The sequence below is a fragment of the Apteryx mantelli genome, chromosome 21 (assembly GCF_036417845.1).
Source record: "Apteryx mantelli isolate bAptMan1 chromosome 21, bAptMan1.hap1, whole genome shotgun sequence".
NCBI lineage: Eukaryota > Metazoa > Chordata > Aves > Apterygiformes > Apterygidae > Apteryx > Apteryx mantelli.
The window spans coordinates 296,152-314,483 of NC_089998.1; the positions used below are offsets into that span (position 1 = coordinate 296,152).

Below are 18,332 nucleotides of genomic sequence, written 5' to 3' on the forward strand. Positions count from 1 at the left end.
TATCCTACACTTGGTGAGACCAGTATTAGTTCTACTGTTACATATGGCATAAAATAACAAGCTGCTGTGGAAACAAAAGATACCTCCCAACCCAACTGACTTGCATCTAGCTTGGTATTAGACAGATTGCCACCACCAGTCCAGAAGGTTTTTCATTTTGCTTTAAAGGTCAGACAAGTTTTTGGAGGACAATACTGAAATGATTACCTGCTCAGAACTAAACAAGCAAGGCTGGCAAAAAAGAGAAATTTCAGAGTCATTTGTCCCTAAAGGTTTTTTGATTCTCAACTGATACTTGGGTATCTGTATTAAACTGCAACTTTTTAAAGATGCTTTTCCTGAAGTGATAAAAGCACAAAGTCCTCTACTAATTAAATATCTGAATTTAGACGCTGACACCACAGATTTGCTCTAGAAGCATTTTAATTTACAAACAGCAATTCCCATTGACTTTATACCATAAAAAAAGCAATTTACAAGCAAGAAACAAATTCATCAGAACAAAATAAAGCAGCACTGAAATATTCATGTCACAAATCTAAAAACAAAATGAATACAAGAGTAAAATATCATTTGAATAAATATTTTAAAATTCATGCTATAAAATAATCCTTAATGGCAAGTTATTAATTGTTACAGCATCAGCTTAGCTAGCTTCATTTACTTCACATGGTGATGAAGTGTGGAATTGTGAGGTTACTGGTTTATATTGCAAGATAATGACACCAAGTCAAGTCATTCAAACTGTTCAAATACTTATCATGAAAAACAATCATACAAACAAAAGTCATTTAAAAATACCATTTTTCAGTCAGAAACAAAACACTGCTAAAATTGTGCAAGATTTCTATTCTAATCAGATATACAACCAGAGGCTTGCAATACAAGTCCAAAGATTGAATTCATAGCATATGTAAATTGGAGAAACAGCAGTTTATTGTATCTACCGTAGCAGGAATAACTTATATAAACTACAAGCAAACCTGCTCAGTTATTGATACTTAGCTTCACATCCCCTGAAGAAAAACAGGAACACATGTCCCAAGCTTACTTGTTTAGCATTTTTTTTTAAATGTAAACTTGCATAACTAAGTTAATGCTATCACAGGGATGTGCAAGTAGTATTAAAACTACAATATTAAATACAACTATTCTGGCACTTGTTAAAAGATATGTAAAATGCACAAAGGTTATAAAATTTGAACATTTTGAATGACTTTACTAAACTTCTGATTCAATCACTGAGTATTATGAAATTTACAATTCATGAACTAAACAGTTTCATATAAAGAATTTACACAATTCCCCAAATACTTTCAAATATAAAATTTAATAAATAACCCTGACCAGTCTAAAAGCACCATTCAAGGGTAAAATTCCCTTGCAAAATAGATTAGGTGTTGCATATTTGAGTCCCTTTCAATGGTTTCACATGAAACCCATTTAGAAAAATGACAATAAAAGAATCACAGTAAACTAATACAAAAAAATTCAAATAAGATATATATTTTTGAAGGTAAAGCTCATTCAGTCTTTTCCCAGCCCTTGATATTCTTGCTGTTCCTTCCCATATTTCAGTCTAAACATATTAAGAGGCTTCATTTTTTTGTCTAAAAGTCAACCAAAGGCTGCAGCATAAAACATGAATTTATGCTTGGGAAGATTGCATTAAAAACTACCAATTTAGGCCTACAGTATATTCTGCTGAACAGTGAATTGACAGTATCCTTTATATGCTATTGAAAGAATTCACACTAAAACGCAGAGCCAATCTTGAGGCCATGTTGACCAAACTGAACTTCTAATATACTCTAAATATTTACATAGCTATTTTCTAAATGTATTTACAACTTTAATAGAAATGATACGGAAGATAACTGATTAAGAAAACTAAAATAACTGTTTAAAACCACAAACATTAGCAAAGATATAAAATCCTTTATTTTCACAGTTTGTAATAGGTTAAACATCTAGAGGAAAGGACACTGTCATTGTTTTCACATTTGTCTATAATTAAAAAGGTAGATTAAGAAGAGACTCAATTATGAACCAGCCTATATGATTTCATGATTTATTTTGTTGTCAAATATTTCTTCACATATTTATTGACTTCTGCATTTATTGTAAATGAAATGTATAACAGCTCTGTGCTAACCTAAAACTGTACAGAAACAAGACACTGTACAGTACTTCCATAATTTGCTTAAAATAACACAGCATACTTTGTCTTGGTGGACTTGTGAAATGAACTTCAATTAGATAATGTTTCATGTTTCATGACAATGTTAATCCTGGCATACCATTATGTGACAAGGCACAATTTAATTGCTGTTGCCAGGTTTGAAGTTCGTTTTCTACCAGAGTCGCACACTTTACAAGTGTAAATATAATGCTCAATGATGTTTTATGCTTACCTATGTATGCATCCTTTGAAGCACTGCTGAACTTTACAGTACTGTGTTATGGCTTGATCATTCTTAACACTGCTAGCAGTGGAAAAGGTAAATGGCATATCAACATGAATAAGAGGAAGCAGAACCTGCAAACTGCTGAATCATGATATTGTAGAAAAAGTGATCATTTCCTGCCCCTTAACAGTCCCGTTACAATGTTTTGAACCTGAACCTGTACAATCAAAGTGATGTGTTTTTTTTTTTTTGTCAGAGACAATTTTGGATAAGTCACTCTTTGGTAAACTCAAACCAGTTTAATAACTTTACAAATACAAAGAACTATATTTAAATAATGTTAAGATTGTGACACAGAAAATTTCAAGAAATACATTATTAGTAGCCCATATCTTGCTATCTTCAACTCACACTACCATGAAAATAGTCACGCCAAAGGCACCACAGCACAGGTCCAAGATGAAGGGTTAAGAATAACTTAATTTCTTGGATTTTGCATGTCTCAATCTTAATTTATCAAAACACAATTTTTTGCATTTAATTACTTTAAAAACATATAAGAAAAAAAACAGTATCAGAAACACCAACATGTGTTTAAGTGGGTAAACATATAGACATCCTACCTCCCCTAGACAGACATATAATATCCCTTATTGGAAACAAAAGTTCTGTTGTTACTTCAAGGAGAGAACACCCTTCCCACCCATCACACCCCTTATTTAGGCAGTTTTAGGGGGAAAAGGCAAATTATGTACTCAGTTTAACTGAAACTGCTCCTATGGAGCAAGTTGGGTTTATACTGTAAATATTTAGTAAGATTAATCCTTATTGCGGACTGTCACAATATTAAGAACTAGTGTATTTTATAAAGCTACTGCACAAATATGCCCCAACTTCATGGACAAAGGGCCTGAAAAGTGTTTTAAAAATCTACATATAGCAATTTGAGCTACAGGAGCCCAAAAAGCATTACAAGATAGCAAACCTACCTTTTTGCTTTCCTGTAATTTAGGAACAAGCTTTCACTTTCTAAATTTCAGGAGTTAAACAATATATTCACGGATGTATTTTCAATATTTGCTAAACAAACATAAGGACCAATTATATAAAGCATAATTCCTCCGTATTTTAAAGAAGTATGTGATTAACTTAATTCTGCTTATACCTGATTCTACCTAGAATTTTACACAGTAGTGTTTGCCAGCTCATGCTTTTGAGGTCTCTTAAGCTATTGTTTTATTGTTTTTGTTTTTTTTGCTTTTGTTTCACTGTTACCATTAGGTTTCACATTTTATATATTATACTGACCTAAATGATGAAGTTAGCACCATATTTAAAAAAAAAAAAATTGAAACAAAAAGATTTAGAGTACTTTTAAAGTTGTTGGTGGTTTCTTTATGCAGAAAACAACCACTGAAATAATGGGGAAGCCATAGCAACTCTTTATAATACTAACACATGAAATAACAGACATATTGCTCGCAATTCCCATAGAGTATTTGTTTTTTATACAAAAAAGTACAAATTCCAAGTGCTGACATATCACTTGGAGCCATAAGTAGGAAGTCAATGTGCACCTGAAAACAGCTCTCTGTGAAGAGACCCATTACAACACTGCTTGGAAATACTGTAGTTTAAACTACAACATCCCTTTCAGGTTAGTATTAGCCAACCACAAAGAGTGATGAAGTTAAATTTAGTTACCTGGTATGTTTCTACAGTACGAAATGAAGGTAGATTCTGAGGCCAGTAAAAACACATTTAAAACCACAATGCTACTTTTGGGTTTGCTAATAGTATATTTTTTTTATATATATATATAGATCTATATCTATCTCTATATATAAAAAAAGGTCAGCACCACAGGTTGTCCAGTTTGTGTTCTAGACAACTAACAAAAACCCAAACAATTTAACCATAATTTAATAGATTTATGGCATTTGGTTTACATATGTTATAAAGCAAAGCTATTAAAACAAGGTAATTCACTTTGCTCACTTTTGCACACAAAGTAATAGTTTAATAAAATAAAACCCAAACATTCTTCTAAAAACCAAAAACATCCTCCCAAAGTCCAGAGTCCTAAATCCTAGGCAGAGAGAAGACCTAGCAGTTGAAAAACTGGTACATAGTATAAACCTTGACATATTTTTACATTCACCTCAACCAGAATAGGAAAAGTGAAAGCATTTTATATATATAAAGCAATTTTATATATATAAACAGACTAACTACCAGAAACAGTTAGTAAAAACGAACAGAATCCATTGTGACACATGGAAGGAATCAAATGGATAATACTCTCTCTCCCCCTTAGTCCTGCGTAAACCTCATTACCAGCAACAGGATTTAGGAAATAAAATAAGGGAGACTACAGCTTCTTGGTATATCCAGCAGAGCTGCTGATCTTATTTTAATATCTTTCTCCGCTGGAAATTGTGTCTTGCCAGATCAAACAATAGGGACACATTAGCAGACTTTTCCTATCCCTTCCCCAGTACACTGTCTTTTATATTTTGAGCATCTTCAGAAGAAAAAGAAAAAAAAAAACAAACCAAAAACAGCCTCTTTCACAAACAATGAACATTTATGTAGTCTTCTCCAGGCTGTTATACTTGTACTGAAGATTACCAAAAGAATAAAAAACTGAAATATATTATTAATGTGCTTGTTTGGGTTGCACTTAGAATGTAGTATTTTAATCAGATGTGTTAGACATTGCATGAATTTCCATACTAGAATCCATAGCTTCAGAAGCTGAAGCATCATTATCTACTTTCTGTTCCACAAATGCCTCTGTTCTGTCTGGAGACTCTATCCTGTTTCGTACTTCTGTTACACCAGGGTGATTCTTTCGCAAATGCTGGTTTAGCGTACCCTGGAAAGGAAAACATTTTCCACAGATCTCACAGCGAAAGGGCTTGTCATCTGTATGGCCACGAATATGATACTCAAGTTGGTCCTTGCGGGTATATTTCTTCCCACAAAACTTGCACACAAAAGGAGTTATGCCCATGTGCAATCGCATGTGTCGATCAAGGCTCCCTTTCTGGTTGAAAGACTTTCCACAGTAGATACAAATTAGCCTCTCATTGTATGGATACCAATGACCTCTTGCATTTCTTTCCCGTGGACTATTTTCATATCCTGGGTTACTCACCATGGTTTCACTGTCAGCCCCTTGCACCAGGCCCTGAACATCACTATGCAAGTGACCAGTGGATACGCGTTTTTGGCGTGCACGCCCTCCTCTGAAACAGCTCAGCATAGACCTTGAAGGACTTGAATTGCTTAGGCTTCCGAAGGTTTCAGACACACCTGTAGCCTGTGATGACGCATGGGTAAATGAATAAACATGTTGTAACACAGACCCATAGGAACCAACGTTTACTGTCACCACTTGCTCTCCATCCACCATTTCAGTATGATATCCATCATCACCAAGGGAAGAGCTATCGGAGCAACTTGGCCTGTCAGACTTTTCCATTTTAACTTTCACCTCTGCAATTTGACTTTCCCTTACTATCAGGTCTCCTTGCTCATGATCACCTTCAATCTGAATCTCATACTCAGAGATACTTCCACTGCTTCCTCGATCCGAATGCCCTTCTTCTTGCAGACGACTACGTAGAGTTTTGCCTGGAGTAGTTTCCATCCTAAGATCGCTGCCTGCTGTTGACTGTCGCACCTGAGAGCAATAGGGAGGAGATATCTCAACAGGATTGGCAAAGTAGCTGCTGTCTTTAACTCCATTGCGATTTTCTGAATTTTCTTCAGCACCAACAGTGACAGAGTCAACATCACCAACACTGATCTTTGAATGAATACTCTCCAGTATTTGTGTGCATTTATCAATGACACACTGCATCTGTAGAAAGCTGGCTGCAGTTAGAAAACTAACAACATCCTTCAGCTGTAAGGACATCCTTCCAGTGTAACAAAATGAAAGCAACTGTTCAAAAACATTGGGATTTTTAATAACTGATATTGATAAGCCACTCATGGTGCTTAATGCTGAATGGTCACGGAAATACGGAGAACTGGCAGCTAGAACTGCTTTATGGGCTCGAAATGGCTGACCCTGAATATGCACAATTATGTCACATAGCTTTCCTTGCAAGCGGAGTTCATTTAACTGGCTCAGAACAGTGTTGCTGTACTCAGGCACATCAAACTGAATGAAACTGCTGCTGTCCATTTCTACTGATGTAAAGTGTAATCTGAAAGAAAAAAAAAAGGATTTACAACTGAGAATGGATACACAATTTTTCATTTAAAAAATAAATGCTTACACATGGTGAAGTTAAATCATCACAATGATCTATTTAAGGTGTGTTACAATAGAACAGTTGGTATAAATGCTTGATATAATACAAAGAGTAGGTTCTCAATTTCTCACATTTCTATCATTCAAATTATGCCTCTGCAATCTTTGCAATTCAATTATTCATCCCTGAGAGTTTCTATGTCTAACCAAAAAGAAATTTCCTAAATTCACTCTCTAGTAAAAACTGCAGAACAATATTTCCACCCTCCTAGAAGAATATTAAAGTGGCTAAGCAGGTCAAAAGCTTCAGAATCCTTACTGGATCTTGAAGTAAGAGACTACATTGATAGTCACAGGGAACTGCACTGTTAAACTGTCCAAGAATGACTTCTGGAAGGTATTTCGTGAAGTTTGAAAAACCTGTTAAGGAAAAGCCACAGGCTCATTCACTGCTTACTGCATATATTTAGAATACTTTCTTTTTCGTCTAGAACTTCAGTATGCAAACACATATTTCATTATGAAATTTGTTTGTCAGTAATATGTAACATCCTTTGACAAATATATTTTCAGTCACAAATATTTTAAAAGAGTATACCTTAGATCCAGATAGGTCAAATTTATTTCAGAGGAACTGAATGTACTACATCAATGACATTTCTAGTCTAGACAAAAAATTTACCTCCTTAGAAAATAATCATTAATAATTATATATATATAAAAAATCATTCAATACTGGCATCACAAAACAAGGAAATTCCAATTGAAGGAGACATTTCACTCAGTCCACACTATTTAGCCAGGGTGCCACAGGTTTCCAGATAATCCTGAATTTGTGTCAGTATGTGCATGAGTATTTGAAGAAAAAGTATGGGAACTACCCAGGAACTTACAATTTTTTGAGTTTCTTTTTATGGTATCATTAAGTCTCTATTTGCAGGTTCACATGTTTGCAACACTCAGTACCTAATTTTTCCATAGTCGTTCTCTCCCCTGCTTTTTAAAATAAACCATGATCTGAGCAATTCAAGTTTTATTGCATATTCCTTTGAAGCTCATTTATAGATCTTTCTGACACTGCAGTAATTTCCTAGCTAGAATGATTTGCTATTTAAAGTCTAACCTAACTCCAAATCCATAAGTTCTCAAACTTTCCTCGTACACTGGGAAGCGTGGTTGCAAGAGGCATTAGAGAAATGTGTACATTTCAAAACAAGATCTAAAGAAAAGCACTTCAGCAATTTTTTCATAAAGTATGATCACATAAACCAAATATACACTCCTCCTCTTTAGCAGACAACACTTTTCAATTCCAGGACTGTACCCCTAATCAAGTGCCCAAGAATCTTCAGACTTTTATTACTATTCTTCTCATATTAACGCAGAAGTCTAATCACATTACATAACAACCATACCTGTTTTTCCAATTGGACAAACAGATCTCAATGTCATCTATTGACTTTTGATGCAGGAAGAATGTCTGATGTACTACAACTTACTACTGGATATTTTTTTTCTGTTTATGTCTTATGTTACATGCTGTAATAGGACACACGAACAATTTAAATCAACAAACTATGAAAATTCAGGAACTCTTCTAAAACAACATCAACAGCCAGGAATATGATAAAAAGCCTACAAGGAAGAACTCAAGATACATCAGCTGACTGGCACCTAAAACTAGGGTTCATTATCTTCAAAAACAGAACCTCTACTTAGCTGTAAAATAAGACAGCCAGCTTCCTAAATCAAGACATAATGCTAGTCAAGTGTGAAAACTGTCAGAAACTCCCACACTGCATCCTAAATCAGATCATCAGAATTGCTAAACATGTTCTGTAAGTTACCACTGTGTCACAGAGTACATCAGAATGGGTAAACTAGACTTCACTTGAGTTTTTGCAATTGTTATTTAAAAGCAGGGGGGAAGACATTTCACATGCTCTTAAAACTGATGAGGGAAATCAGAACTAAGAGAAGGTTAACAGAAGTGATATGATCACAGCTATACAAAGACAGCTTTGGCAGGGCAGTTCTTTCATTCAGCAAACAAAGCTACTAAATGATTCAATGCTTCAGGGCTGAAGAAAGTCAGAAGTAGATCAGAAACCAAACATCAAAGCAAGCAAACAAAAAACAAAGGAACAGCGAGGTAGTTATAAATGGAAAGATTAACTTCATTATTCTGAGCATCCCTGCACTGTTTAAGTCCTTAGTGGATGTGTCCACTCTATTGGGAAGACTGAAGGCTCAGCAGTTAGGATATGCATTTGGCAACATCCCTTTCCTTTTCACAGGGCAGCAGGCTTCCTTACTAACTTAACATAGATCACTGTCTTTAATGTGTGGGGCTTATGCACTGTGTACAGAATCATCAGCAAGATATCCTTGATTGAACTTCTCTCTGCTACAGTGAGGAAGAGCTTTTGGACCTGAAGTGACATGGATCAACATGTTACCTAGGTTGAGGGTTGTGTACAAACTATTAGAGCAGTTCTCAGCAATGACCATTTGTCATTCGTGTATCTTTATGGATTCTTGTCTTCAAGTGTGACATCTTGGTCAAGCCTCACACAATTCCCCTCAGAAATGACTCCTTTTTTGTGCCTAGAATGTGCAGAAAGTCTGTCATATTTAGCAAGTAGCTTTCCTTCTTGCCTCGTATTTCCCTAAAGGCTCTTATTCTGCAAAATGAAGAACAGCTTAGTCCCATACAAAACATTAAAATACAAGTGGTCAGCACTAGCACTAGCCCAGACTGGGGGAATGGATTAGGGTAAGCACTCTTAAGTAGGAAGAAGATGGACACTTTATGCCTTACTGGGGAGAAAGTCAGTACATTCTTTTGATTAAGGCATCTTAGCACTTGCAGATGAATTCAGGCTCCCTAGGACATGAGAGTCAAATGGACTGTGAATACATGCTAGAGAAAGCATGGGTGCCAGGAAGAGGAGGTCACGGATAGGAAAGATTGCTAACAGCATTAGCAATCCTTGCACAACACTGTTAGAGCTTCTACATCTCTCCTACACATACCCATAAGCAATTCTACATCCTCGTTCTCAGAGTTTGTCTCTTGGGAAAAGGACAAGTTCACCATTAACGTTTTCAGGTGAATAAATGGCACGTGGATCCTGGTAGTGAGTGGAGAGGATGATGGAATTAAAGGTCTATAAGGCTGAGGTATCAGTGTAGTAGACAAGCAGCAAAAACCAAAACTCGGATCAAGGGAAGCATACCATATTGCTTTGAAAGCAACAGCAAACAGATCAAGTACACAAAATACAGCCCCCAAAGCAGCATACAATGAGTTTCTATACCCATCTGTTCTTAAAAAATGCAAGTGAACAAGCTACAGCACGCACTTGTTGCAACTACTTTTCCACCTCAGTTTCTTCCTTCTGAAACACCTTCTGCTTCCTGTGATTTTGAAAACATCTGAAGAAAGCATTAAGTAAAACAAATTTTAAACAGAATCAACAGTGCTTGACAGAAGAGAATCCCATCTTTGCTCTTGGGCAGTCAAGCTCTCAAACATCTCTCATGGAAGAGGTCCTGATGAGGCTGCCAGTGAACACAAACTTCATGAGTAGGCAGGACTGTAGCAGGAATTTCACTGAGCCTGCAGTAATCTTGCTGGGGTTAGTACCAGGGCACTCCAACTTTCTTGCATGGATTTAGACCCATGCGAAAATCTCAGCATTACACACCTTGTCAGAGAGGCAGTCACCACTGACTGTAATGCAATGTTTTATTGATGAACAATGCTTAGAAAAGAATGATCTTATTTATTCATATAAATCCCCAATAACACTATCTACAAAATCATACTAATTTTCAGATTATATTCCCATAGACAAAAAGTTTTTATTTTATTTGTATACACAGAGAAATTGGTAGCTGCACAATCCAATTACAGTAGAACTAACCAAAATATTCTTCAGAAGGGTACTGTACCATAATAATAATTAATCACCAACACTGGCAAGCCAGTAGCTCTTTTAAGACAAAGTGATTTATTCTTGAAATACTCTTGAAACAAACCTCTAAGATTATTACAGTTTGAAAAGGCTAATATGAAACCTTCCGTCAAATTTTTTTAAACAGCTTCCTCCAAGCTGAAATGTCTCACTGAACACTTCTGTTCTGGGTGAAGCAATTCACATTAAATTGAAGCAGAAAGGTACTCTGCAAGGCAAATTGACTTTGCTCATATCCACAGTATGCTCTGAAAAAAACATTCCTATCCACAGTTAACCAGACAATCATAAGGAAGTCTTGTTTCCCAAAGCTATGAGACAGTAACTATTTTCACTCACATAACTTAAATCTTCAGAGAATTAGCACAGGTGAAGAAGAAGAAGAAAAAAAAAAAGTAATGTGTAGTCAAGAGACATCACCAGTATCTTCTGTGTTATTTTAGTACATACTGAGGCAATCTGTGGTTCTTAAGTCCAAGACTGCAGTGCAATAGTTCAGAATAAAGACAATTTCATTTCTACTGTGTAAGCTCAGGCAGTTGGGGGGGGTGGCGGAGGCAGGGAAGAGAACCTAGACAACTCATAGCAATGTTAGGTACCCTAACTGTTACGAAGTAATGCATTTTGTTTGCTTCACTTCCCACCACCGGACTGTGGGATACTTTAATGTTAGGTTAAAGTGCTGTAAAATTTAAGTCCACCTGCGAGCACCTGTCCCTGACCAGGTCATCTCTTAACATTCCTGCATAACTAGATAGAACTGTTTAAGGTTTTCACAGATACACTTCCAAGACATCAGCTGAATGCTTTCCAGTTTTAGAGCATAGGCTAGAACTTGACACATCAGTTCACTCTGTCTCATTGGTGTTATATGTAGAGGTTCCTGTTTATTTCTGTAGGAGATCATCCATTCACACTCAAAAGAATCATACCAATTCTCTTTGCACCTGCATTACATTTATTCATTATGATCTTATAGGGCAAAGCTAGACCATAGTATGAATTTACTAGCAGTGGATACTTATTTATCACTGCCCTATGTCTTCAAACAAAAGAGTTCACTGAAGTAACCTGTGAGCATGAGTGATATGCATTTAATATTTCTCATTAGATTTTAAAAGAAACTTATTTTAAAAATTACATTCTTTGAAAGCTCTTATTTCACTTAAGAAAGCAATAATAGATGGTGACAAAATATACTTGACATTTCATTTTACTGCCATCATACAGTGACAGCAGGGAAGCATCATATAACTGCAACATGAAGCCAATTTGCCAGTGCTGTATCTAAGTCTGCACCTGTTTAATTTCATTCACTCACTGATGTATGATTCACTGTTCTTATGGACAGGTGAATCATATAATTTATGCTCATTTTAACTCACACAGAGGTGAGAGAAAAGATCCCTTGCATTCTAATTAATTCAGCATCATAGGTTTCTCAGGAAAAAACAGACATTGCAAATCATTACTATTCCAGCAAGTGTCTGAAAGCAGATAAATACAGAAAAGCTCAGGAGGGTCATAATCAAAATTAAGACTAAAACAAAGAAAGTGCTCCTATGACATGAAGAAGGGATACTCTGTATATTACTGCTCAGAATTTAGAGATAAAGCAAGAAAAAAAACAGCTACTTGCATTAATTAGCGGGCACCTCTCTTGCATTTGTAGAATTCAGTATTTACTACAAGAACCTAAGATATCATTTTGCAAAACAATAATGTCATTCAAGAGTATTTTTAGTTAAGGAATGTAAACCTATCAGCTGTGTTTCAAGAAAGTTTTAGGGCAAAATCTTCATCACTCTTGCTCCTTTCATCTTGCAGTTGCTTGTAGACAGTCTTCAGAGCAGCCACAAAAATTAATGCTAGCTGTACCAAAGGAAAACTGGAACCAGATACTGTAGGGTCTAAGGGCATATCTAAGAGAGTCCCCTTTTTAAAAAAGATTGAAAATAGGGAATAAACCTATCATATAATCTTCTTTTATCAGTTTTACTCTACTGATGTATTATTTTGCATTTTAAAAGTCAACAGACAGTGCCTTTGGATGGCCTTATGTAGTGTGACACAGCTGTGCTCCTCCACTGAAAATTTGGCTTCTAAAGTATAGTAAGCTTTCCTACAGCTAGTTTTTTAATATGGAAGTCAAAAAAAAAATCCTACTCTCCCACTGATCAAGACACTTTTGTGCAGAACTACAACACACTTACAATAAATACTATAAAAGCAGTACCATGTAAATATGTAGTATCAGTTTTTGCATCAGTTCTTCCTAAATTTAAGCCATCATTTTCTTGAGAACTCTCCGGTCTTTAGAGATCATGAAAGGAAACTAATTTATTAATCTCAAATGAGATAATAAGATAGTATTGCTTTTACAGATTTAAAAATCAATTACACTAAAGGGATTTCCAGAAACATACACAATAGATGGTAAAATAGAGCCTTGTCTATTTTTGGCTCATGCATGTGGGCTATTTTGGGGTCAATACAACATGCTGCCAAAAACAGCCTCCTGGTGACTGAAAATATACGTAATGATACACTTCTCCATGCAGTTTGCACATATCATCCATCCATACATATATGCACACAGGTATATATACATATGTATACATACATATATAAAACAACCCCAGGCAACAGAAAGGATGATTATGTGGGATGTTTCCCCCTATAGTTGAGAGAACACTTGGAGCTTAGGGGAAGGAATGTGCAAAATAAGTCTTTGTGTACCAGCCAGATTTTTCAAAACTTTTATGTAATGTATGTTAAACAGCTTTTAAATGTTAATTCTATGTAGTGCAATCAATCATAGTGCTACAGTAAGCAGAAATAACTGTTGAAATCCTCACTCTTTCTGAACTTGGTCATCCAGAAGTTACTTAATGGCAGTCATTCATGAGCACATGACAACCAGAAATGAGAATCTCATGAGACAAGGCAACAAGGCTTGAGGAATGGTTTAAAGAAACTGTACTGTGCCAAAAACGTAATGCCTCAAAAAAACCATTAAACATTTATGGTACAGAGGCAGTAATATGATACCTACTTGCAACACTTACTTATTTGGGAGTAATTCCTTAATCCTTCATTGTTTACACTGCAGGAATGTCAATTTTTAAACTATTACCTGGAACTGAACATGCCTTTTGTGGGACAATTAAAAACTGTTAATGACAGTAAAAGTGCAAGTATCTGCTTGACTACATGGAATGATAACTTCATCCATTTTCTTTCAAAGTTTTTCTTGAATGGAATATTAAACAAGTATGGACTTACTTTACCAAGCATCCATGAGGTCAAGCATGATCATTCCTTATCACTCTTATTTATGTTTTGGGCACTCTGGGTCCCCTCTAGGTTTTAAGAAACTCATAAATTTGAATTCTAGAAGTATTATTAACCCTAAAATATAACTCAAACAACAATCTTTTCTTGGGTCAATTTGTGTTCTTTGGTTTGAAACTTACTCAAATTTATTTAAACTTAGACATGTTGGAGAGTACAGATAGACAGATCACTGTATATGAATAAGGAATTCTGATTTCTCAGAATATATAAGTCACTCTTAGTGACTCAGATGGAAATTTAACAGAGTTGAAACACAGGTCCCAAAAGATGCTACAGCACAGCAGAAAATTCTGCAACATTTCTGTTGTGGCATGAAGTTTCATTTTCTTTGCAGCTTCTCCAGTAGGCTAAAATGCCCTTTATTTATGGCATCTTTTACAACTAAAGTGATACCATAAACCTTTTCAGTTCAGGAAAGTTGTTTACCCGTTGGATTTGCCACTAACAGATAAATAAATCTACTGCCAGTATGATTAAAAACAGCTAATACAATCCTATGTTTATGTAAACTTTCTAGCTATACTTTTTTAAAGCTCCCTATTGTTTTGGGCAGTCTACAGTACTTTTGATTTCCAACTCAAAAGCCACCCAAAAAACCCCATATGGAAACTAAGTTACCTTTGTAATAGTCTAAAAACATTGTAATGCAGAAATTATGGAAAAGATCATGTCTCACAAAAATAGAGTTAGTTCCTTTCTTAACAAATTTCGATCTCAAATCCTCTTTCATCCAAATGCTAACCATTCATGAATCATTCTGTAGACTTAATTCACAAGGTGCATTAAGTTCTGGGATGCTTTGGCCTAAGCTTAAAAATATCCACTTCCTGGGATATTTATATATTATATTATATATATTATAATATTATACTATATTTATATATTAATTCATATAATAATATAATCATTTTGGTCACTTAAAATAGGGAATTATGTAATAAACTGTGTAATAAACAGTGCATATGTCTTGGTATACATCTGAAAATAGCCTTGAAAATAAGTCTGCATCAATGCTATTTTAGACTACAATATAGAGTCTTTTATAACTGTGGAGACTCTACAAGAATTTAAAACTTCATTACCTCATAAAAATGCAGAAAAACCCCAGTTCCCCTGAAACTCAAGCCTATTACCACAGGCTGAGAAGTAATCACTAGAAAACTTAATTCTTATACATTTTTCATCAGCGGCTATCAAGACACTACAGTGAAAGTCAACGTCATTATTCCCCTTCTGCAACCAGAGATGCAACACTGCTCAAAAGTATTAAACAACCACAGCGGAATCAAGAGCAAAACCCACATCTCAGGAAACCAGTCCCATGCTCAAGTGTCACAGAACATCATCCCATCATTTTTATGGGTAAGCAATACATTAAATCCGTACATGTTTCAGAAAAAAATTCTTATTAATTCAGACTTCTGTCTGACAGAAATTGAAGAGGATTCATTTTTCACATTACAAACATTCACAACAGGATGAATGTGCTACTAAGAAGCACTTCAGAGAAGTAGTAACAAGAGCTTTCAGAGAAAGTGCAAAAATGTTACTTTTGCCAGCCTGAGAAGACTACTTGAAGGACTGGATGATTTTGTATAAACATACACACACACACAGAGTGTTTTGTACATACATGTATGTATACACACACACATGTTCATATTAATAGCACTATGATGCTAATTCTTGATGATCAGTAAAGTACAGCAGGGCAATTATTAGACCTGCCTATTTAGCATTTCATAGAAAAAATAAAACTCTTATCTGAGCAAACAACTCCAAAAAAAGGAATCCAGAAACAGAAGTCACAAGGACCACTTTCCTCCTTTATTCTCAAATCGCCCTCACAATTGCTTGTCTGTATAGAATTGATTAGAAGAGTAAAACAAATAACTATTGATGCATAAACAAAGGATTACCGACTAATGAGAAGTGGCTACAAAAATAAACTCATTTTGGCTCCAGAAGTCAAGTTACTATAAAAGCAGTTACCTGTATGCACCTATTTCTGAATACAGAAGAAAAAAAAAAAAGTTACTAGAAGACAAAGTGCAAGTAGCCAAGACCGGAAGAACTATTAAGTGCCAGACAAATAAAACTTAAAGGCAGGTTTATGATATACACACCTTAAATCAGCAATATCTTACAAGTATTCAGCACAAGCTTTTATTCTGTGCACAGATTTCATAATGTGCATGCATCAGAATACCCTTTAATCTTCCATGGTCACAGTCAATATTTCCTAGATTTCCAACAACTTTGAAGAATTCACTGTTTTGAAAAGATGAGACTTGCAAAATATATACTTAGAACATTATGAAATTGGGGGAGGGGAAGATTTTATACATTCTGTTATGAGAATAAGAAGTGTTTATTCACAAGGAAGTACTTGATTAGTATTATCTATCTTAATGCTTTTTTTTAAATATTAGTCCTAATCAAATCATTTTTTGCTACAATGTTTATTTTAAACAATAAAGTAACTGCATTGTCTAGGTATTTGTAACAAACATTTTTGTAGTAAGTTTAAATAGAACAAAATGCATCTGAAGAGAACATTTCCCACCATTTTCTTTCCCAGTGTTTTCCCAGTTTTTGATTCCATTACTTTCAACAGACTGAACGTTTTGTAGCTGTCTTTAAAGTAAGAGAGTCATTGAAGCACAGGCTCATCCCGATTCCAAGAGTGGAGAATAACAATTACACTACAGGTGACATAACACCATTTTTTATTCTGATGCGCTGCATACATTTTCATCAAATGATTTGGGTCTCCTATATTAACGTTTATGAGGCAGTTTTGACTTCCAATCCACCTGCAACTCTGGCTTATTTTTAAATAAATCTAATGTATACGCTGTGCACGCCTGCAAAGATTTTGAAGGGCCTTCGCAGTTGCAGCGACTGAGGATGAACTAGAACTTCAAACTCCTCTAACGAAACAGCAGCAGCTGCAGAGTCCACCAGCTTCTGGCAATAACGCCACCGGTCCCCAAGCACTTCGGCCAGCCAAGCCCAGCGCCCCAGTTAGTTTATAGTTGGTTCAGATTAATAAAGGACCGAAACACACAGGCGTCCGTCCGCCCCCCCCTCCGGCAACCCACAGTTACGCCGACCCCACGACCCGCGACGCCGGATCCTGCGAGGCGAGGCGAGGCGAGGCGAGACGGGAGCGGAGCAACCGCGGCAGGCAGCGGCGCGGCCCGGCCCGGCGCGGCCCGGCCCGCCCGTCGGCACGGCACGGCACGGCACGGCACGGCACGGCCCGCGCCCGCCCCGCCCCGCCGGGCCGCCCCCCGGCAGGGCCTGTCCAGGCGCCGGGACCCCCCCGGGGAGCGGCCTCCGTCCCGCCGCGGGAGGGCCGCCTCGGCCCCGGGGCCGGGCGCCCGCCGCAGGGCGCGGCCCGCTCGCCGCTCACCTGGGGCTGTCGGGGCCTCTCACATGGCGGGTCCCATCCCCGGCCCGGCCCGGCCCAGCCCGTCTCTCGCCCGCTTCCACCGCCGCTTCCCGCCCGCTCCCACAGCTACGAGCACCCGGAAATGATTCCAGGAGCCGTGCTTCCGTTTCCTGGTGACGTACAGCGGCCGTGGGTGGTGCTGCCCGCCCGCCGCGCCGCGCGGTCCCGCCGCCGCCGCCGCCCGCCCCGCCCCTGCTGCGGGCACCGCCCCGCGTCCTGCGGTGGGCGGGGCGGACAGGTCGCCTGAGGGCCGCAGGGCTGCCAGCCCCTCCGGGCGCAGCGGTAGCGACGCCGGGAGCTTCCCGCCGCCCTGGTGGCTACGAACAGGCCAGTGCGGGCACAGGGGCTCGATCCAGGTCCGCGAGAGCGAGCACAGGCCCCGGCCCCGAGCGGGCCCCACCCGGCTCCCCACGGCCCTCGCAGCACAGGCCTGCAGGCAGCAGGCTCCCGGGAGGAGACGCCCGCTCCCCCAGGAGCTGCGATCCTGACTGCGTTGCCCCCGGTCACACCGACTAACTGAGCACCGAGCTGGGCACTGACAAGTTCCCTGCAACTCTGTCCTTGTAACTTGGTTCCTATTCAAATTGCTTTAACTAGAATACCCGTATTTCGGAGCTTACCCTGCATATGCTTGTACCATATTTAGGGCAATAATGCACCATTTTACCAGATGGTTCAATGTACCACTTGATAAAGACAGAATGATACATACTGCTGGCATATCCACATTGTCTAACTGGGCATTACGTTTTGTCTTCTGCAGGCACATCTTTCTCTCCCTGTAAAACATATGGAAGGTCATCTTCAGAAATTAAGCGTTGAATCGCAATTGGATAGAGTAGCAGCCCAGGTGAGCATCTTCT

At 37.7% G+C, this 18,332-nt stretch overlaps 1 protein-coding gene across 3 annotated transcripts; it reads right to left on the reverse strand.

Annotated features, from left to right (window-relative positions):
• Positions 1–5,064: 5,064 nt before the first annotated feature.
• Positions 5,065–17,509, reverse strand: ZBTB34 (zinc finger and BTB domain containing 34). Of its 3 annotated transcripts, none has more exons than XM_067309011.1 (2): positions 17,431–17,509; positions 5,065–6,628 (listed from the first exon to the last, which is right to left on the reverse strand). In XM_067309011.1, exon 2 carries the CDS (start codon positions 6,604–6,606, stop codon positions 5,107–5,109), a length of 1,500 nt encoding a protein of 499 aa, XP_067165112.1. In that variant the 5' UTR covers positions 6,607–6,628; positions 17,431–17,509; the 3' UTR covers positions 5,065–5,106. The 3 variants fall into 3 exon arrangements, with proteins under 3 accessions (XP_067165112.1, XP_013810898.1, XP_067165113.1); XM_013955444.2 differs by lacking the exon at positions 17,431–17,509 and adding an exon at positions 10,041–10,084; XM_067309012.1 differs by lacking the exon at positions 17,431–17,509 and adding an exon at positions 6,995–7,083.
• Between the last annotated feature and the right edge of the window lie 823 nt (positions 17,510–18,332).

Bases quoted from the DNA above. Each gene is read 5' to 3' on its own strand.
- ZBTB34 (XM_067309011.1), bottom strand. From the start codon at position 6,606: ATGGACAGCAGCAGTTTCATTCAGTTTGATGTGCCTGAGTACAGCAAC.